The 22,468-nt window shown below is 33.7% G+C and overlaps 1 protein-coding gene across 1 annotated transcript in view; it reads left to right on the forward strand.

Annotated features, from left to right (window-relative positions):
- ERGIC2 (ERGIC and golgi 2) overlaps positions 1 to 22,468 on the forward strand; it is a 43,336-nt gene that overhangs the window by 1,974 nt on the left and 18,894 nt on the right. The window contains exons 2-7 of the mRNA XM_011934102.1: positions 7,992 to 8,134; positions 9,444 to 9,552; positions 11,374 to 11,420; positions 12,691 to 12,761; positions 17,951 to 17,991; positions 21,892 to 21,993. Coding sequence (XP_011789492.1) covers positions 8,029 to 8,134; positions 9,444 to 9,552; positions 11,374 to 11,420; positions 12,691 to 12,761; positions 17,951 to 17,991; positions 21,892 to 21,993 — 476 coding nt within the window. The 5' untranslated portion in view covers positions 7,992 to 8,028. The remainder of the gene's footprint in view (positions 1 to 7,991; positions 8,135 to 9,443; positions 9,553 to 11,373; positions 11,421 to 12,690; positions 12,762 to 17,950; positions 17,992 to 21,891; positions 21,994 to 22,468) is intronic.

Genomic DNA, 22,468 nt, shown 5'->3' on the forward strand with positions numbered 1-22,468 from the left:
GCCTCCCAAAGTGCTGGGATTACAGGCTTGAGCCACCGCGCCCGGCCTATTTTCATTTTCTAACATCTGTAGTAACAAATGTTGCCTTGTTGCTTAGTCAAAATGTAGACTGAAGAAGATACTGTTTAAAATAATATCTTTCTGAACCCCAGATTGATTAAACACTCTGATTGGTGTGGTTAATGTGTCCTTAAACTCCCATCATCCAGTTGCTTGTTTTCTTAAATTATTATCCTCTTTTATTAACTAGAGCATAAGTTCTTCCTTTCTACTGCTCTGTGTAGTCACATCGTAGTGTGGCTCAGATCTACCCTCTGAGTGCCTTGTTAACCCCATACTCTTTGCTTTTGAGAACATTCATTCTGTTGTAAATATATTTCATGTGTCCCTGACCTTTTCCTTAACACTTTTTAACTTTAATTTTCTGTACTTTTATTAAGAGCTACTATAGTCTAGTTGTTCTTTGAGGAGGATCATATTTGTCCTTGCTTCACATTGCTTCTAGGCACTTTTGAGATTATTCTATTATCACTCTATAGTCTGTCTTAACTTTTAGTCTGTCAGTTCATGCCATTCTAACTTTAGGAGATTATCAACTAATCTCAGATAACTCTCCCACTTTCCTCAAAGAGCTTAACAACTAAATCTCAAATATCCTACAAATCTTTGCTTTTTTTCAGAGAATTAGAAATAGATACTACATACCTCATTTTTATCTTGGTTAAACACTGTGAGGTAGCCATTATGTCCTGCTCCTCATCTTTTAAAATAAAATTATAGAGAGAGGATTCTGAGAAGTTGAGGATCTTTCCACACTTGTCACACAACTAGTAAGTGCCTAGGTAATCAGGGTTTTCTGATTATAAACTCACATTTATACTATCTTCCTTGGCTTCCAAGTAAACCTTTTTGTCACTTAGAATGTCATTAGATTTATTTGAATTATGTTGCAGTAAACAAATATAACGTTTAACTCTGTTGTAAAAGGTCCAAATTTTAAGGTAAAAGTAAGTACAGTTGAGGGGGGTGGGGGGTTGCTATCTGGTATTTGTAAAGCAAAGCTAACCTATCTTATAAAATGTTTTTTATTGTAAAGTATTCTAATGCAATATAATCAAGTAATTTAAAATTACAGATAGGTTTTAGTTTTACCTTTTATTTCTGAAATTCAGCGATGGCCTGAATTATAAGGCCTGTATTAGTTTCCTGGGGCTGCTGTAACAACTTACCATAAACTGGGAAGCTTAAACAAAAGACATTTATTCTCTCACAGTTCTGGAGGCTAGAAGTCTGAAATCAAGGTGTCAGCAAGACTTGAAGACTCTAGGAAAGAATCCTTCTTTGACTCTTCCTGGCTTCTAGGCAGTCCTTGCTGTGCCTGGGTTTGTAGACACGTCACTGTAGTCTCTGCCTTTGTCTTCACATGGCATTTTCCCTTGTGTTTCTGTGTGTCTTCACATGGCCCTCTTAAAAGGACACCAGTCATCAGATTTTGGAGCACCCTGATGCAGTATGAGCTCATCTTAATTAGTTATATCTGAAAGACCCAAATATTTCCAAATAAGGCCCATTCATAGATACCAGAGGTTGAGACTTCAACATACCTTGTTCAGCATATCAAGATGTGAGTTAACACAGTTCAGACCGCACCTTCGCCATATGTATTAACCAATTAAATTTTTCTCATATTGCCAAATATATATTAAAAATAGAAGTTAACTCAAAACTTGGGTAGCAGGAAACAACTTTTGTCTTCATTTTTCTTTGGAGAAGTAATTAATTGGGAGACTCTAAAAAGTTCATGAATTCTGTATTTTAATTCTGGTAAAACATCTGATAGTCTCATTATATTCAGATGGATACAATGATGAAGTATAGACTGTGTGACTTTACTTACACTGAGTGTTGATAATGTCTGTGTTCCAACATGAAAGGTAATCTCTTTTGTCTTATGAAGTTTTTCAAAATACAGTCACCCCTCCATATCTGTATATTCTGCATCTGTGGACTCAACCAGTTGCAGATTGAAAATATTCAAAAAAGAAAAATTGCATGCCTACTGAACAAGTATTGTGTCTGTACTGAATACTTACAGACTTCTTTCTTTTCATTATTTCCTAAACAGTACAACTATTTACATAGCATTTATATTATATTAGGTTTTATAAGTAGTCTAAAGATGATTTAAAGTGTACAACAGAATGTGCATAGGTTATATGCAAAAACTACACTATTTTATGTCAGGGACTTGAGCATCTGAGAATTTTGATATCCAAGGGAGGTCGTGGAACCAATACCCCATGGATACTGAGGGACGACTGTCTTGTCTTAGCTCCAGCTGTTTTCAGTGACTTTCTGGAGTTTATTTATGTTTGTTTTGTTTTTTAATATTCAAGGCAGTTTAAGGAGAGACGTCAAAGAAAACAGACATAATACTGGAGATTGTCAAGGTGTGAATAGCGGCACCAACCAGTGGTCAAAGGAATCTGATCTAGAATCACATTTTTTAATTTTGCTGAATAAAGACATCCAAAAACTAAACAACCTCTGTTATATCTGTTTTATCATTTCATAAAGGAAAGGCTGTTTTGACACAAAAAGGAAGAAAATAATTTCAGAATAAAGGACCCATTTTAAAATTGAATAAATTTACCTTTAAAAGTTCTTTTCTACATTGTCTGTGACTAGAAAATTTTGTCACAGAACAGCAATGACTTCTGGCAAGCATTGATGATCTGAGGTATTTCCAAACACATTTTTGAAAATGGCTTACCACACTGAGTAGAGAGGCAAATAGAGTGGGAATGGGAGCAATGAAATTGGGTATCTGGTAGAATGTAAAGGATTTGAGAACACCAGTGAAAATGAAGGGCAGATTTATCTTAGGACAGAGTTTAAAGGATAGTTCCTACTGAGGGAAGTCAGTGTGTTTTGGATTTTAGAGGTTTAACAGTTTTAAGGGTTGACCTTGCTCATGGGTGGCTTTCCATAGAATTAAGATGGAGGTCACAAGAGTAGAAGCGCTGTGAAGCTTACATGGTAAAAAGGTTTTATTGTGAATGAATGCTATAGGATGAATGCCATCGGAGCATGAATTCCAAAGGATGATAATGGAATGGGGGAGAATCATATTGAATGATCTGGGTGCCGAAGTCATTAAGGAAATTATGAATATATTCAGACGTTAATGGAATATAGCAACAAGTACGGAAGTTAGTCAGTGTGCACTGTGGTTTGGAGCATAGTTTCAAGTTCTACCACCTGCTATGTAACCTGGGAAAATTATTTGACAGTTCTGTGCCTCATTTCCTCATCAAAAAGTGGGATTAAAAATAATATCTGCTTCATGGAATCATTTACAAGATTAAATGAATTAATGTCTAAAGAGCTTCAGATAATACATAGCACAAAACATGAGCAATGGTTGAGAAATATGGTAAAACATGACACTTCTGTAACCTGTGAGTCTCAGAAATGACTAAGGATTGGAATGGAACTGCCACCAATAGAAAGTCAGGTTTTATAAAGAGAGCAGATAGAGCAAGTTCTTTTAGAAAAGCTACAAGTTATTGGATACCTTGTTTATGCCAGACAGTGACTTTTACAGTAGGCTGGCAAGTATTCAAAATGGAATGAATTTCTTGGAGGTGGGTTAGTGCTGAGCTTTCAGGAATGGGACTGGTGGAGTAGCTGAGGGTCAGGGTGCCCCATGCTAGAGTGATATCCACTGGAAAATAGGGATGAAGGAAGCTAGAGATGTGTAGGGAGCCACATAATATATTCCAGCTAGACTTTCAAGGGAGGAGTGTTGAATAGGTTGTATGTATTATTAGGAGATTAGTAAAACTAGCTGCTTGCCATATCTTCATCCTTATATATAAATTAAAAGAGCATTTAGAAAGCTCATTATACAAATACAGCATTATAGAAACTTTTAGAAATATAATTCACTGTTTTATTCATTTGTTTAACAGTGTTATACTGACTATGTGATGGCCACTGTTCTAGGTCCTGAGACAGAGGACAACAGAAAAATCCTTCTTGTGGATCTTATTTTTATTTTTATATATTTGCTTACCTAAGTATGACATACTGCTGTGATTTGAAAGATGTGCTTCTGTGGTGTTTCTGGGAAATTTTCCTTCCTTCCTTTTCTCATAAATGTTGAATACCTGTTTGCTAGGCATTAGAGATACAAAGATCAAGTTATGTGATGGCCACTGTTCTAGGTCCTGAGACAGAGGACAACAGAAAAATCCTTCTTGTGGATCTTATTTTTATTTTTATATATTTGCTTACCTAAGTATGACATACTGCTGTGATTTGAAAGATGTGCTTCTGTGGTGTTTCTGGGAAATTTTCCTTCCTTCCTTTTCTCATAAATGTTGAATACCTGTTTGCTAGGCATTAGAGATACAAAGATCAAGTTAGACATGGTTCCTGCTCTAACAATCCAGTGGAGGGAACAAAAAAAGAAGCAATTAGAAATAGTGTGATAAAGGTATAATGTTCTAGAAGCAGATAGACTTTGAAGACCATGCAAAGTTTTTTTGTCCCCCTGCTTGCTCAAGGTAGAAATGAGTAGACTGGGCCTTGAAGAGTAAGTAGGAGTTAGTCAAATGTAGAGATGGGGTAGGGGGAAGAAAAAATATTTCTGGCAGAGAGAATAGCATATTTAAGGAATTGATAGTGATTTAGTATGGTTGGAACATAGACTGTGAGGGATTGGATTTGAAGAGAGGTTAGCAGGACCTGGTGTTTGAAGGGCATTGTAAAACATGTTAGGATAGAATCCAAGCTCTTAAGTGTAGTGGGAAGGGAAGTTTTACAAAGATTTGAAGAGAAATATTATATGATCAGATTTATGTATTAAAAAGATTATTATTATAGTATAGAGAGAGAATTGGAAGGTTGAAGATTAGAGGTTGTTGAAGCAATGTAGTGATAGATTGTGGCAGTTGGGACTAGGAATGTACTTGGACATAAGGAATTTCTTAGTGGGCCTGAAGAAGAGAAGACAGGCAGATTTAAGAGAAATTTAGAAATAGCTTAAGTCTAAGGCTGTAATCCATGTTTCTGGCTTGTGTAGTTGGGCTTATGGTGTTATCACTAAGATAGGAGATACAGGAGGAATAATTTTGACAGGGTGAAGTATTCATTTTTGGACTTGTTGAGTCTGAATTGTGTTTGGAATGTCCAAATGAAAAGGTAACGGAAGGCAGGGGGTTATACATATCTCCAGAGAGATCTGGGCTGAGTGTCAAGATTTGGGAGAAATCAGCATGCAGATTGAAATGGAAGGAATGGGCCATCATTTGGGGAAGGTGTGGAGGTTAAGAGGGGGACCTAGTGCAGAATGTTGAGAGGAAGATGAATCTGCAAAGTAAAGTAAGCCAGAGGGTCTTCCAGGTAGAATGACAATCAGGAATGTGATATCACTTAAGAGAATATTTCAAGAAGTAAAAGAAGTGATAAGCAGTGTATTTTCTCAGAGGTGTAGTTAGATAAGGACTGAGGAGTGTCTGTCAGTTAGTACTAAGGAAGCTAATTACCTTGCTCAGAGCAAATTTAGTTAAGAGGTGAGAATTGGGTGAGGAAGTAGTCACAGTAGATGAATGGGGACAACTCATTCTTTTAAGTTGGCTGTAGGTGTGCTGCCAGAGATGTATTGTTGGAGTTGGACTTGACTTTAAGGGAGAGTTCTGTTTTAAAGAGAAGAGACATACAGATATTTAATATTTTACTCAAATCAGAAAAAGTAGAAATTGAAAGATTGAAAAAGGGTCCGTTTTTGTGCAATTACTACTAAAAAGGTACAGAAAATAAATTTGATTATCAGCTAAACAAGCTTAATGAGCATGGTATATACATAGCAAACATTCAGAAGCTTAATTTATCAGTGGGAGTACCAGTTTTATAACTGACAGGGGGTCAGAAACTGTCATCTGTTTTCTCTACATCATCTGTTTTTGTCTTTAGAATGCTAAGTGCATGAGAAAAAATCGTAATTCGACGGCTGCTTTGGGAGTGTGGAACCAGCAAGGGAAGTTTAGTTGGGTGGCTTTAATGGCAGAGGAAATCAACGTTATTAATGCTTTCAGCTCCACTTCAGAGTAGTAGCTCCCTGCTGGACTGATAAGTAGAGCTCCTGGTCAGAGCTTCATTCTTTTAGACAGTATTCATTCTTTTAGACAGTATTCATGTTTACTGCCGGTTTTTCATTCTCTGGCCCTTCTTTTTTTTTATGAATGTTCTTTCTTTTGCCTGTTCTTTTTATATTAATCCTACCCTTTAGATGTCAGATCCAAGGTCTGTCTGCTCTCTTCCAGAGACATTGTTTCTCTTACAGTGACTTCTGCAACTGTATAATTTATTGTATTATGTGTTGATTTTATTAATAAAGCCTTGATTACTGGGAATTCTTTATAATATTACCTATAGTATTATTTATAAGTCAGTTATAAAAATTATGTAAAGATCTAAGATTTCAGTTATTTGATTGGCTTTATAACAATTTTAGATGTAGAGGACATACTGATAAAAAGGTAATAGCAAGCAGCCAATTTTTAAATAATGTTTTGATTATAAAAATAGATAACATGGTAAATCTGAAGTTATATGTAAAGGCAATTAAAATTCATTATCTACTTTTAACATTTTTGTGTATAGATGTTCAGTTTTGTTTCTTATATATCGTTTCCTGTCTCCCATAAAATTAGAACCCATGTGACCTTCTAGTCTTTTTGTATTGTATCATGACTATTTTCTTATATCATTAATTTTTTTTTTTAATAAAAGATTTCAGGCCAGGTGTGATGGCTCACACCTGTAATCCCAGCACTTTTTTTGGGAGGCTGAGGTGGGTGGAAGACTTCAGCCCACGAGTTTGAGACCAGCCTGGGCAACATGGTCAAACTCCATCTCTACAAAAAATACAAAAATTTGCTGGGGGTGGAGGTGCATGCCTCTAGTCCCAGCTATTTGGAAGGCTGAGGCAAGGAGGATTGCTTGAGCCAGGGAGGCTGAGGTTGTGGTGAGCTGAGATCACGCCACTGCACTCCAGCCTGGGTGACAGAGCAAGATCCTGTCTCAAAAAAAAAGATTTTCAATGGTTACATGAAGATGCATTTCTTCACCTTAATTTGTACATTGGATACCATGGGTTTGTTTCTGTCTTCAGTATTTAAAAATAACACTGTGCGAAATATCCTCATAATCAAATTTTGGTTAAAACCCCAGGTTATTGTCGTAGGATACGTTCCTCAATGGGCATTTACTTAGAAGAGGAGTGGTAAATATTTTCTTCTTCTTCTTCTTCTATTATTATTATTTGAGATGGAGTCTCACTTTGTAACCCAGACTGGAGTGCAGTGGCACAATCTTGGCTTACTGCAACCTCCACCTTCAAGCGATTCTCCTGCCTCAACCTCCCAGGTAGCTGGGACGACAGGCACGTGCCACCACACCTGGCTAATTCTTTGTATTTTTAGTAGAGACAGGGTTTTGCCATGTTGGCCAGACTGGTCTCTCAAACTCCTGACCTCGGGTAATCCACCCACCTCAGCCTCCCAAAGTGCTGTGATTACAGGCATGAGCGACCATGCCCGGCCTATATTCTTGTTAGTAATGTATGAGCAGGCCGTTTTACTTCACTGTCATTCATTATTGGAAGTGTATTATTTTTATATAGTTTTCAGTTTAATAGAAAACGTTATCTTAATTTGTGTATTTAGACATTATTAATGTGATTTAATTACTTTTCACTTTTTTCTTGCTATTTAATATGTTTTTGTATTTAAATTGCCTTCTATTAGTAGTTTTTGTCAGGGCATGAATGGGGAAAGGAGTAGTGTGGATAAATACTATGTTTTTTTTAAGGGGGGATGAGAATGCTAAATAGTTGTAAGGACATTTGTCAGTTACCCTAAATTTAAAGAAACCTTTTTTCTCTTTAAAGGATTCATTTATTCATTAATTTATTTATTCCTTAGCATGACTATATGAAGGAAGAGGAAGGTTTTCCTGAAGATGAGGCGACTGAATCGGAAAAAAACTTTAAGTTTGGTAAAAGAGTTGGATGCCTTTCCGAAGGTTCCTGAGAGCTATGTAGAGACTTCAGCCAGTGGAGGTACAGGTGAGTATCAGTTCACATTAAAAGTCCTGTAGTAAGTACAACTTCTGAGTGATCCAGTCAACAACATATAGAAATGTAGCCATGAGGTAGAATTTATCAGTGAATTCTGTAGTAACTTCGTAACTTGTCTGTCTTCATGCCACTCTATTGGCTCTCATTTATTCTTATTAATATTCTCTATAGCCTCCAACTCAGTGCCATCTGTGCCTTTGGCAGTGTTTATTAAAACATTAATACATGAACCAATGTTACTGCTTTGCTGCCCTTTCTTAAATATGTGACCTTGAGGAAGTTATTCAAAACTATCTGTCTTAGTTTCTTCTATGAAATAGAAATGATCTAGTATTTACCTCCTAGGGGTTACTGTACTGTTAATGTTTTCATAAAATGCTTAGACCCAGTGCTTGGTACAGATAAAAGTATCCATTAAGTAAAATAAATAATGAAATATATAAGAGAAATGTGTAACTATAACAATATTCAGTATAATTTCTTTCCCCATGAAGAGCTAGTAAAATAATGTATTTCAAATTAGGTTGACATTTTATTTTGTAAAATGGGTAATAAGTTGCTTACTATTTCTGATCCACTTGTGATTAAGTTTTATTAATGAAAGTAGTACAAGTTCTTGCAAAATCTATTTTAAGTATTTTGCCGTACTATATAATATATTTTGTTTTTGTCAGATCTTTTACTCAGTTCTGTAAATGAGGTGATATATTTAGGAGATTGCAAAGTAGAAGAGAGTTTTGTTAGCTACTTAGAGATGTTATTATTTTGAGTTTCTGGCACACAGATTGTTGTGATTTCTCAGGATCTGAGAAATTAGGCTAGCTTTTTGTTTTGAATTGGGCTTGTAGCCCAATTTACATACATTGATATACAATTTGTATTTATAGACATGGATGCATTTTTAATAACGAAGCAACTGTTTCCAAATGTGTACTATAAGGCATGCTTACTTTCATCATTTATCCTATCAGTGACACTGCTGTATATAAGAAAATACAAATTTTGTCAAATCTACTTAGTGAGAGATGCCCTTAAAATTGGAGAAATAAAATGTTTTCTTAGTAGTGCAAATGATTATGTTCATATTTGTGTATATTAAACCTTGACTTTTGAGCTGTATTAGATAAAATATATAATAAACATTTTGAATAAAAACCTTCTATAGTATTCATTCAAATAGAAATTACATTATTAGACTTTTTCTTTTGAAAATTTAATCTCACTTAAATTAGTTTCCTGTTCTTTGCTTTTTTTTATTGTTTTAATTCTGTTTTTCTTTTGTTGTTGGATTTCCCAGTTTCTCTAATAGCATTTACAACTATGGCTTTATTAACCATAATGGAATTCTCAGTATATCAAGATACATGGATGAAGTATGAATACGAAGTAGACAAGGATTTTTCTAGGTAATCGTTTTTTTCCTTCTTGAAATACCTTTAGATTCAAATTGTTTTAAAAAGAGCATACCTTTTAAAAAAGAAAAAGTATAACCTTCTAGATTTGGTTTGTTTTAGTTCTGAAGAAACCGTCCTGAAAAATTCTCATTAATTGCATGCATTAAGTGAAACCTTTTAGAATCATTTAAATAGTAGTTGAATTCTAAAACTGAGGTTCTTTGATTTAGCGTGCTTTGCTTCAGAAAGTTAGGGAAATATTTTTCCTTAGATATGTGTATTGTGGAAATTGTTTAATATTTTAAACTGGTTGAAATACCTAACTGATCTGTGTGAACTGGAAAATAAATTGTCTAAGGATACATTGTATACCCTTATGACTTGATATCTATAAATTATACCTAAGCTAAATGTTTATACAAATAAGATTACTTTTAAACTTTTGAAAATATAGTACCTTAATCATACACTTTACATCTATTCATTTGTATTATTTGGATTTCTTCAATGGAATGAAGATAATAGGTTTCTAATATTAACATTGTACCAAATAGGAAGACACATTTAGTTTTCAATTACAGTCCAGGTTTGCCATTTACATACTTTTAAGGAACTTACTAAATCTGTACCTGTGTATGCTTCAGTTTCCTTTTTTGTAAAGTGCAGACAGCAATTATAGTATCTTCCTCAGGAGGTTTATGAGAATTAAATTAGTCAACATTTGTAAATTGCTGTGTAACTTGGGCAGGTCACACCACTGACTTCTTTTGGACTTCAGTTTCTTCATCTCTAATGTATTATTTAGGATAGCATTGGTTTTCAAAGAGTTTGTTATTGTTTTCAGCACCAATGCAATACTTCATTTTATTCCAGATGAAGTCTTATATATTACATAGTTCGCCACATAAGCATGGTGAGGATATGCAGAAGCTTGTCTACTTGGCCTACTCCTGGTTCCTAATCTCCTGAGCCTAAACTCCTGGGTTATTTGGAGCACAGTTTCAACTCTAGATGACTTTAAGACTTTATGAAAGTCTAAAAATCTGTAATTCCTTTTTTAAATCAGATGAAAATTATTACACAGAAAAAAGTTTTGATAGAAAGCACGGGACTGAATTTGATCGTAGCCAGTCTATTATTCACTGTGCTTCATTCTAGTATTCGAAAATTGATTTGATCTAATCATTTGAAAATGAAAGGCCATGAAAAATTTTAAGCATCAGGTGATTTACTTTTGTTAGTTTGGTTGCATTTATCCTGAGTTACATAGACCTGGTTTCCAGTATGGCACTTTAATGGTGATGTGATCTTAATCCAGGTATTTATACTATCCTGAACACTAGTGCTTTACTTGAAAATCTGTGAAGCCATCCATTTATAGCTCCATGATATGGAATAAAGAAGATAATATTTGTAGGGCATCTAGCATCATGCTTAATATATGGTATTTGATAAACAGAGAAGAAAGACAATTCCTAATTCTTGATTTTGAGAGTTTTACATTCTTAAAGGAACATTCTATTGAAAGTTTATATAAATAGAGGTTAGGAGGTTAAGACTTTTTTCTGACTTGCTTAGAGTTATTGATTATAGAGTTGCCATTATTAAAGGATACTGTGTTCAAAACCTGTGAAGTCAGAAAAGCTTTTGGAATAAGGGCAAATAGAACTTGTACTTTAAAGAGCCTTTGTTTTGGCCATGAGAAATGCAATTCAAGTTCTAATTGACATAATTCTATTTGAAATCCAAGTTTTTAATAAGTCAGTTGATTTATATTTCTCATGTTTTGCTGATTAATTGGTAGGTACTAATGTTTAATATTTTGTCTTTCAGCAAATTGAGAATCAATATAGATATTACTGTTGCCATGAAGTGTCAATGTAAGTACACCTTCAACTTGCTGAATCCACATGTAGGTTATGGTTCAAAGAATTGCCAATCAAAAATAAAAACCACTGGTTGTACTTTATTTTTCCTTTATAATATTTTAAAGTTTTACTGTGATATTATTTAATAATGCAAATTGTCTTACTCCTCAGCTTATATTCTTCAAGTTTCTTTTCCATAAAGAGAAGAGATAAAACTTTCACGTTAGTGTAATTAAAAGAAAGTTGGAGGAAATGATTGTGAATCAGCTTTCTAGTTTATGTACATCCTTTCTGTCTTTTTGTTTGGAGTACTAGCTTTTATACCCATGTTTCACAAGCATATCCTTGTGTCACTCTTTCAGTTTACCACCCTTTATGTTTACTCTTGTGTTTAAAAATACAGATCCAATTCTTTTAAGTTAATGGTGATAGGTTACCCTTTTTTTTCCTTAACTGGACTCACTTGGTTTTACTAGTAGAAGTGGAACAATGCTAATATGCCACGTAGTGAATGTTTGAATCAATACTGTTTTCAAAAATAAGGATGCTTTTGCATGAAAAATATTTTATGAGTTACTGCTTAAATATTACAGACCAAGAACTCAGAGAAAATTTTTACGTTTTTAAAAGTATGAAATAATTTTACCCAATTAATTAGAGGTTATTTTCTGTGAGATTTCATCTATGAATGACCTTGAATCTTTTCAATATATTTTTCCTTATGTTAGTGGTTTTAAGAGATAAAAAAATACTTTATATTTAAACTTGTAGTTAGTGGTAATTCTGAATATATGATATTTTGCCTTATTTTGGATGTTTGAATACTGTTAAATTTTAGCCTTTTCCAAATAAAATTTCCTATTTGTTGATTTGTAGCTTTACTTTAAGATTTCTTTTAATCTCTAAAAATATTTCTAGGAATTAATATTTTGTTCAGCAGCCACTTAGTACTTGTGAGTAGGTTCTTGCCAGTATTTGCAAAGATCTTCAATTCAGTAACACTTATCCTTTTTAAATGAGATCTTGAATTATCTTTTTTTTTTACTGGGTAAGAAGTAGAAAAAACATTATTACATTTTGGAATAATCTCCACCAAAGCTATATAAGGCTACTTTTAGCTTTTGGACAAATATATAGGAAGTGATTCTACATACTTGCTGAGTTTTTTTTGTTTTTTTTTTGGCTTGGTGAGTTTTCTGTTAGTTGTCTTAATTTGTTTATATTGGAGGTGGTTTGCCACCAAGCATAGAATGTAAAACTTCTAATTCTTTTCTGTATGCAGATGTTGGAGCGGATGTATTGGATTTAGCAGAAACAATGGTTGCATCTGCAGATGGTCTAGTTTATGAACCAGTAAGTTTGATTCACATGGTTTTTTGAAATACATGGGTTGAGGAATTGTACCCTCGAAGACAGTTTTGATAGTTGCTTTTTAGTTTTGTCTAAAATAGTTTTTAGTATAATTCTTTTGTTTCAAAAGTAATCCATATTCTTTGTAATAAATTTTGGGGGAAAAACAGAAAAGTTAGGTTATATACCAGAATCTTGAGGTGACCATTGTTAACATTTTGGATGTATTTTGGATGTGTCTAAAGTCTGTTTTATAACCATTTTTTATATTTTTGTTACTACTTTCCAGTAGTTTCCTTTTCACTTTTCTTCTAGTATATATAGTGATGAGAGCTTTTTTCTTTTTCTCTAGTGATTTGGGCACTTTTATGTCCTGTTTGTATTCTACTATTACCAAATTTAAGTATTTAAAATATTTGAACTGTATTTCTCTTACAGTCAAGAATAAAGCAGTATCTTTCTGAGAGGAGAAATTTCATGGGCATTACTACTTCCTTCCTCCTTTACGCCTCCATTTCCCACAGCGTGTGAAATGCTGACATTTTCTTATTATCTTCAAAGCACAAGTTGAATATAACATCATTGATTTATCAGAAAATATCGTCACATTTCAGTGGCAGATACGGTGATAACGAGTCATGATCAGAACTAGCCCTAAAGAAGTTTTTGAGAATAAGCATGAGGACCTCAGCAACTTTTAGTTGCGGACTGCTCTGTTGGCATGGTGGTACTTGTATTTACACATGCGTTCTTGAGTTCCTTTTTTTTAAATCATTGACAATTGTGAACCCTTTTTTTAGCAAATTTGCAAAATGAAGAGTGAAGGTGAAGGACGGGGAGTAGAAGTGACTGAATGTATGGGGTTAAAGGAAAGAAAATGAAGTCCTTGGCCAGTTTTGATTATTGAATTAATTTTAGTTTACAGCTACAAACTTGATATATGCCTTTTGACATACACATTTTAAATAGAAATTTCTACAGAAGCAGTAACTGTGTTATTGCCACTCTGACTCTACTTTCTGACCCGTTTTGCCACTCAAAAAAATTGATATTGAAGCAATTTTTTATGAGCTTAGTTACCTTACAGATTCATATATGACAGCATACTACACTATTATCTGCTCATTTTGATCAAAGTGATTATTATTAGATACTTTAGTATTTGTATTGCATTTATACTATCTTAAGAATACTTATTTAACTTTAACTTTTTTTTTTTAATTTTCTGCCATTCTTACCTTATTTTGTTTATCATTTTGAAGAGGTACTGTTTTTTCAATTTTTATTTTAGATTCATGGGGTACATGTGCAGGTATGTTACCTCGGTATATTGTATAATGCTGAGGTTTTCAGGTATGACTGATCCCATCATCCAGGTACTAAGCATAATAACCAATAGTTTTTCAGCCCTTTCCCTTCTCCCTCCCTCTCCTCTCTAATAGTCCCCACTTTCTGTTGTTGCCATTTTTATGTCTATGAGTACCCAACGTTTAGCTCCCACTTATAAATGAGAACATATAGTATAAATGAGAACATATGGCATATGGTTTTCTGTCCTGCCGTTAATTTGCTTAGGATTATTGACTCCAGCTGCATTCATGTTGCTGCAATGGATAGAAGTTTGTTCTTTTTTTATGGCTGCATAGTATTCCCTGGTGCATGTATACCACATTTTCTTTATCCCATTTACCATTGATGGGTACCTAGGTTGATTCCATGTATTCGTTATTGTGAATGGTGCTGCAATAAAGATAGGAGTACATGTGTCTTTTTCATGTAATGATTTATTTTCCTTTGAGTGTATCCCCAGTAATGGATTGCTGGGTTGAGTAATATTCTAATTTGTTTGAGAACTCTCCAAATTGCTTTCCACATTGGCTGAACTAATTTACATTTTTACCAGCAGCATATAAGTGTTCCCTTTTCTCCACAGCCTCTCCAACATCTGGTTTTTGTTTTTTGGGGTTTTTTTTTTGACTTGTTAGTAATAGCCATTCTGACTGATGTGAGATGGCCTCTCATTGTGGTTTTGATTTGCATTTCTCTTATGATTAGTAACATGGAGCATTTCTTCATGTTTGTTGGCCACTTGTATATCTTTTGAGAAGTATATGTTCGTGCCCTTTGCCCACTTTTTAATGGGGTTGTTTTTTGCTTGTTCAGTTGTTTAAGTTCCTTATAGAGTCTGGATGTTAGACCTTTATCAGATGCAAAGTTTGTGACTATTTTCTCCCATTCTGTAGGTTGTCTGTTTTTACTCTGTTGGTAGTTTTTGTTTTGTTTTCTGTGCTCTTTAGTTTAATTAGCTCCCACTTTTCAATTTTTGTTTTTGTTGCAATTGCTTGTGGGGACATGGTCATAAATTCTTTTCCAAGACTGATACCCACAATGGTGTTTCCTGTGTTTTCTTCTAGGATTCTTATAGTTTAAGGTCATTTAAATCTTTACCCATCTTGAGTTAATTTTTGTATATGGTAAAAGATCTGGGCCCAGTTTCATTCTTCTGCATATGGCTGGCCAGCTCTCCCAGTACCATTGATTGAATAGGGAGTCCTTTCCCCATTGCTTGTTTTTGTTGATTTTGTCAAAGATCAAATGGCTGTAGGTGTGCAGCTTAATTTCTGGATTCTCCATTCTGTTGAGGAGGGACTTCTTGAGATTTATTTTACGGCAAGAATATGTAGGTATGTTTTATGGATTATAGCATGACTGCCTATATCTTTCTGCTATTATCTTTTATTACCCATTTTCTCTGTTGCTCTGAACTGGGAAAATCCCTTTCACATGGGGTTTTCTATCCTATGAAATAAACTTGTTTTAGGCTCTTTCTCAATTTGGGTTCGTTTGTATGTGGTCATGTATAAATTCATGAAAGTTTCCAACATATGAATGTTAATTTTAAATGATTTAAGATGATAATAAAGATTGCATCCTCATTTTTATGTTTCTTTTGGACACTGAGAATTTCATGTTTATGTATTATAATCTTGAATGTATCCTCTAAAAGTCACTTACACTGTTAAAGCATTCTGTCTGTATTCTAACTGTCGTGGTCACTCTCTTTTTTTTTTTTGACGTTTATGAGATGCCTGATTTTATCTTTTTTTCCCCCCCTACATCTCTTGTCTTTCTAGCTGGATTTTAAGCTTTTGAGAAACATTAATTTCATTCTTTCTTCTTTGTAGTTCTCAAAAATGTATTATAAAATGCTTTGCAGGTTTTAGGCAATAGTGATACGTTAGAATTATGCAGTTGGGACAGTATTGTTGACTGTTTTCATTGTAAACGGTTTCTGCCATCTCTTCTAGTAATTTATGGAGCAGGAAGATTTTATTTAAATTGTTATAATTAAAAGTTGTATCTTAATGAGAAAGTTAAGAACTTCTAAATGTTTAATTGTATACTTTTCATCAGTAATATTTAAAGTGTTTAACAGTGCTTTTAGGAAACTATTCATTCCTTTGTCCTAATTTATATAAAAGTATTTAAGAATTATTTTTAATATAAAATTATTAAAAATATAATTTTAACTTAAATATTTTTTCATTCATTATTTTAATATGCACTCTGAATATTAAAAACCTAGCCCTGATAACTTTACTAGTTTACAAGCCATGATCATACAATGTGCTATGATGGTTACTATTCTACTATTTCTATTGCATTTAGTTACTATTTAAAGATAAGAAAAATTTTTTAAAGGTGGGAAATTAAGGAATCTGATAGAGCTGAGTTTGTGTATTGGTTGTTACTTACTATCTGTGATTTTGGAAAGTTTGTAACTTTTTGAGCTCCTGCTTCCTCCTGTGTAAAAGGGGAAGAGGAGTGACAAATTCACCAGGTTGTTAGGGACGTTAAGTGAGAAAATGAATTAGCATAGGGCCTAGCAAAGTAGTTTCTTTATACCTTTGTGCTAAGTAAACATTGTACAAAGAAGGTTTTAGAATTCAAAGGAAGAATCATAGAGTCCCCACTGTCAATCATTTTATTTATACATTAGCTGGAGAGTAACTGCAAACAGCCTTATTGGTGTGTTTTATAGATGTTAGCATTTTCCTTGTGTGCTATAATGTGAAAAAGGTTTGGTAGCATGCTTTAGGCAAATTCATCAGGAGGTATAATCAAAGGAAACATCAGAAAGATTGGGACAATTTAACGTGGAGCATATAGTTGTATCAAACTTAGACATGAGGCTCACAGCTATGGGAGAGGCAGGTTCCAGATTCATAAAATTAAATTTAAAAGTCACAGAAGTAGTGCTGTGAACTAGGACTAGAAAAGTGGATTTTTTTTTTTTTGAAATGGAGTTTCACTTCGTTGCCCAGACTGAGTGCATTGGCAGAATCTCTGCTTCCTGCAGCCTCCGCCTCCTGGGTTCAAGCGGTTCTTGTGCCTCAGCCTCTTAAGTAGCTGGGATTACAGGAGCGCACCACCTGCTGATTTCTTTTTATTTTGGTAGAGACAGGGATTCACCTTGTTGCCCCAGCTAGTCTCGAACTCCTGAGCTCAGGCAATCCGCCCATCTTGGCCTCTCAAAGTGCTAGGATTACAGGTGTGAGAGCCACCATGCCCGGCCAAAAAGTGGATTATTGTTGCAAAATTAAATTGTGGATATAGCTACTATGAGAAGTTTGCATATTTTTCTCTAACTCTACAAGTAGCCAAGTCTGACTTTGATCATACCTAGATAAAATTTCTTAAGTAGTTCTTTGTTGATCAATGCATTTGGGAATTACTGTGCTATTTTTAAACTCATTTCAAAAATTGTTGATTTTATTATGGTATTTTACCAGCAAGAATTTGGGCTTTGGATGCTTGAATATAACTCTGTATGTTATTTTCTACCCCAATACTTGTGAATTTTATGCTAGCATCATTTAAATGATTTTAAGCCCTAAGATACCATTTTGTACATGTGATAAATTGTCAACTTGCATATATTCCTGTAAATGTCGATAACTGTAACAGGAAAATATTTGTGATTCATAAAATTTCTTTATGCTATTTTTCAGTAAAGACAGCACGTTGAAATTTTAATTTGACTTACAGAAGTTGTGAATGTAAACCATGAATACGTATTTTTAACAACACTATAAGTTTATGTTTCTTGCTCAAAGAACAAATTTTAAAATTGTAGTGTAAAAGCCAATATAATTTGACAGTGCTAGTGATTATGTTTTCTTTCATTTCAGGCAGTATTTGATCTTTCACCACAGCAGAAAGAGTGGCAGAGGTAATAAGAGAACAAAGTATTGTGCTCCATAGAAATCTAAGTCATATTTTGTCTATTGTAAACTATTTATGGACTAACACATTTCTCTAGGGATTTCTTTGGATGAATTATTAGCAGAATTTAGTATATAATATAATCTTTACAATTTCAAAAACCATCAGATCTTAGGAAAGTCATGCATAATCTTTTTTCTGGTAAACTTTGATTCATAAATTTTAGTTTTTATTTAAAATGGTATCAACTTTTTTTGATTACAAAAGTAATATATAGTCATTTTAAAAATTCAATTTGAATAGAAATGATATAAAGCAAGATTGTCCAGCCTGCGGCCCTACAGGAAGGCTTTGAATGTAGCTTAACACAAATTTGTAAACTTTTTTTTTTTTTGAGACAGAGTCTCACTCTGTCGCCCAGGCTGGAGTACAGTGGCGCAATCTTGGCTCACTGCAACCCCCGCCTCACTGGTTGAAGCGATTCTCCTGCCTCAGCCTCCTTAGTAGCTGGTGCACACTGCAGGCGCAACCAGCATGCCCAGCTAATCTTTTGTATTTTTAGTAGAGATACGGTTTCACCATGTTGACTAGACTGGTCTTGAACTCCTGAACTGAAGTGATCCGCCCACTTCGGCCTCCCAGAGGGCTGGGATTACAGGCATGAGCCACTGTGCCTGGCCACAAATTTGTAAACTTTCTGAAAAAATTATGAGTTTTTTGTGATTTTTTTTGTTTTTAACTCATCAGCTATAGTTAATGTGTTTTATGTGTGGCCCAAGATAATTATTCGTACAATGTGGCCCAGGGAAGCCAAAAGATTAGGCACCTAGATACAAAGTAAATGTAAAAGCCCCCTTCTCTTTCTGCAAACTAATGCCACTGATTAGCAGTAATAACCAGTAATAAGTTTCTTGGGTAGCCTTCTGGACAGACATTTTGTGTGTATGTATATAATATGTATATTATATATATTTCTGTGTATATATACAAAATTATAGTTCTTACATATAATCCATATAATATATAGTATAGAATTCTATATAGTTCTAATATATATGAGTATATTACATATTTTATAATATATAAAAGTTTATATGTTCGTTATATATTTTATAATATATTTATATATTTTATGATGTGTTACCTATAAAAATATATAATTATTTATATACAGAAATATATATACAGAATTAAGTTGCTTTTTTCTACCTAACGTGATATTTTGGACTCATTTCTGTATATATAATGGTCTGTTTTATGGATAGATTGTAGTTTATTTAATTGGATCCTTATTGATGGGTATTTAGATTGCTTTCAGAATTCTAATATTAAAAACAATACTCAGTGAACATTCTTGAACCTAATTCTGTATATGTTTGTGTGTTTGTGTATTTCTAGAAATAGAATTTCTTTCTCTGAGGATATTTAACATTTTGATAGTGCCTATGTCCTCCCAAATTATTATTTCAGTTATACTCCAAAAGGCTAGAGTACTTGTTTCTGTACAACCTCACCAACAATGGGAATACCTAGAATTTTAAAAAATATATTCCAGATTGATGGGTGAAAATTGGTACTATGCTATTATTAATTAACATTTCTTTATGAATCAATTGACTGTGAGTTTTTTTTCCTCATTTGTATTTTTTTGTGAAAATGTTTGCCTATATGCCTATTTTGCTTGGTTAGTTTTTTTATAAGAATTATTTTTAAAGAAAATAGTTCTTTGTTATAAGTGCTTCTGTCTCCCACCCCCCATATATTGCTTTTTATTTTCTAGGTTATGTCTTGTGCTTATAAAGGCTTTATATAGTTTAAGATTATTCCAAAATTTTTTTCTTTACCCATTTTTTTCTTTCTAGTCCCTAAGTATATTCCAAGGGTCTTTCTCTCTTAATTTCCAGTTTCACCACTTGAGGGAGTTTTTATATGAAAGTTGAAATTGAATGTCGGTGAACAAAAGCACTGAATGTTAGCTGTCTCTGGGCTCTTAGAATTTTTAGTAGAAAGCCATCCGCAGATGAAATACTTTACTTTGATCCAGAAACATTAAAGTGAGATTTCTCCTTTCATTTAGAATGTTTTTCAATGCTCAAAACTAGTAATAAGTGGGAGAAGAGATTGTATTTCTACTCTTAAGGTAATACAAATTTGCCATCATAGTAGTTTTCTGCATACCTTCGTGTGTGGAATATAGGCTTGGGATATTTATTGACACAGTGAAGGCAGAAATTTTTTTCATAAACGCACACATAATACATACATACATATACACATATGTATAGTTTTTTGTCATCAAACTCCTTGATCACTGCCGTACTTCAAAAGTTGAACTCTCAATATACAAGACACACAGAAAAATGTGAAGATTTCCATTTCTGCTGTCACTGGATCCAAAGATTTTAAGTCTTCAAATGTCTGAATCTGAAGATGGGATCTGGCTTCTTGAAGCATCCTAGATTATCACGTTCTGATTCTAAAATTATTGAGTAGCTCTTGAATGGCCTAGAGATACCCAAGGTTTATATCTTCCTAACTAATGTGCATACCAAAATGTTCTTTACTTCTGGAATTTTCTAAGAGATTTAAATTTTCTCTCAATTTATCTATAATACTTTCCTAAAATATTTAGGATCACAGTTAATCTCTCTTTAACTGTAAATTTCAAATCCTGGACAGAACCTTTCTGGTTTCTACTTTTTATGTCTAGATTTCAGATTTATTTTATTCCAAACTATACAGTATAAATATAACTTGTTATTTTAAATAGGCCTGTTTTACTAATTTTCTAGATAGATGATGCGTAAGTTTTTAATCTTCTGCTTGCACATCTGGAAAGTGCTTATTTTATCATTATGGTGGGATGGTAAAGTATGAGATTTACAGTTGCTTTCTTTTTGTGAGTACCTATGTTTATAACTTTTTCCCAAGTTACATATATGTATTTTTCTTTTGGAATAGTTAGACTCACAGCAAAATTGAGCAGAAAGTAGTGTTCTCATATACCTGTCCCCCGTGGGTTCCTCCATTATCAACATCTTGCATCAGGTTGGATATAGTTGTTATAATCAGTGAACCTGTGTTGACACATCATCACCATAGTTTACATTAGAGTTCACTCTTGGTGTTGAACGTACATTCTGTGAGTTCTGACAAATCTATAATGACATGTATCTACCATACTGCCATACAGAATGATTTCACTGCTATTAGAATTATCTGTGCTCCACTTGTTTATTCTTCCCTTCCCACTGTGTATAATTTTTGTACTTACCAAGTTTGAACTTTACTATAGATGACTTGGAATATTAGTTATTTAAAGAAATAGAATTAAAAGAGATGAAATAGGACTACGTCTAATGACACAAAGTTATTGCTGAAAATTGTAGGAGTTAACACAGCTCAATGGTAGAAGTATTGTAGAGAGAGAAATTCTTGTAATGAAAATGAGATACTTGTGGTATGAGTTTATGCTGAGTAACGTACCACTTCAAGTCCATCAAGTCTGTTGTGTAGCCCCTTATTTGTCTTACTCTTTGTATCTATAATATTTTGTTCAGTGTCTGACAAAGAAAATAATCTTGTAATTGTGCACGTATGCATGAAAGATTAATTTAGATACTTAAGTGAGTAGAAGCCCTACTTTGGTGGTCCTGACTGCACATCCATTACTGATGGGATCAAACAGGCTTATGGAGCTCAGCTATTAGACCTCTAGCCGCCCTGCCTTACTTGCTTTCAAGGAAATGACCAAAGAAAACTTGGTATGTTATTTTAGACTATGAAATCCTGTAATAATAAATGTATGGTTTAGCTAAGTCAGCTAAACATTGCCATTTTTGAGTAAGTGTCAGCTCTCTTTGTGTACCTTTCTGTAGTTCTAAACTATTGCTTGTTTCTTATTTAGGATGCTGCAGCTGATTCAGAGTAGGCTACAAGAAGAGCATTCACTTCAAGATGTGATATTTAAAAGTGCTTTTAAAAGTGCATCAACAGCTCTTCCACCAAGGTGAGATCAGTATTTTAAATGTGCAACTGTTTATTATGAATTTACTTTGACATAGTTAAAACTAAAGTGTTGACTTAGTTTTCTGAATCTTGTTTTTCTTAAGAAGGGGAAATAGAATCATTCTTTAAAGACACCTTTTGCTCTTAAATTTATAGGCTGTGATTTTGATCAGAATTATCACAAATACTTATTTGCATTTAATTTTCTTTTTTATGCGTGGTATACCTCCATATAAAATTATATTGAGTTTTAAGAAAAATTAGTTTCATTTACTATTTTGAGGATCCATAAGCTTTGGTTAGAAATTTTATTTCACGTTTTTGGAATTTAAAAATTAGAGACTGGGAGCAGTGGCTTACGTTTGTAATCTCAGCACTTTGGGAGGCCAAGACGGGCGGACCATTTGAGGTCAGGAATTCGAGACCAGCCTGACCAATGTGGTGAAACTCCATCCCTACTAAAAATACAAAAAAAT

This window comes from Colobus angolensis, unplaced genomic scaffold, assembly GCF_000951035.1.
Source record: "Colobus angolensis palliatus isolate OR3802 unplaced genomic scaffold, Cang.pa_1.0 Scaffold131, whole genome shotgun sequence".
Lineage (NCBI taxonomy): Eukaryota > Metazoa > Chordata > Mammalia > Primates > Cercopithecidae > Colobus > Colobus angolensis.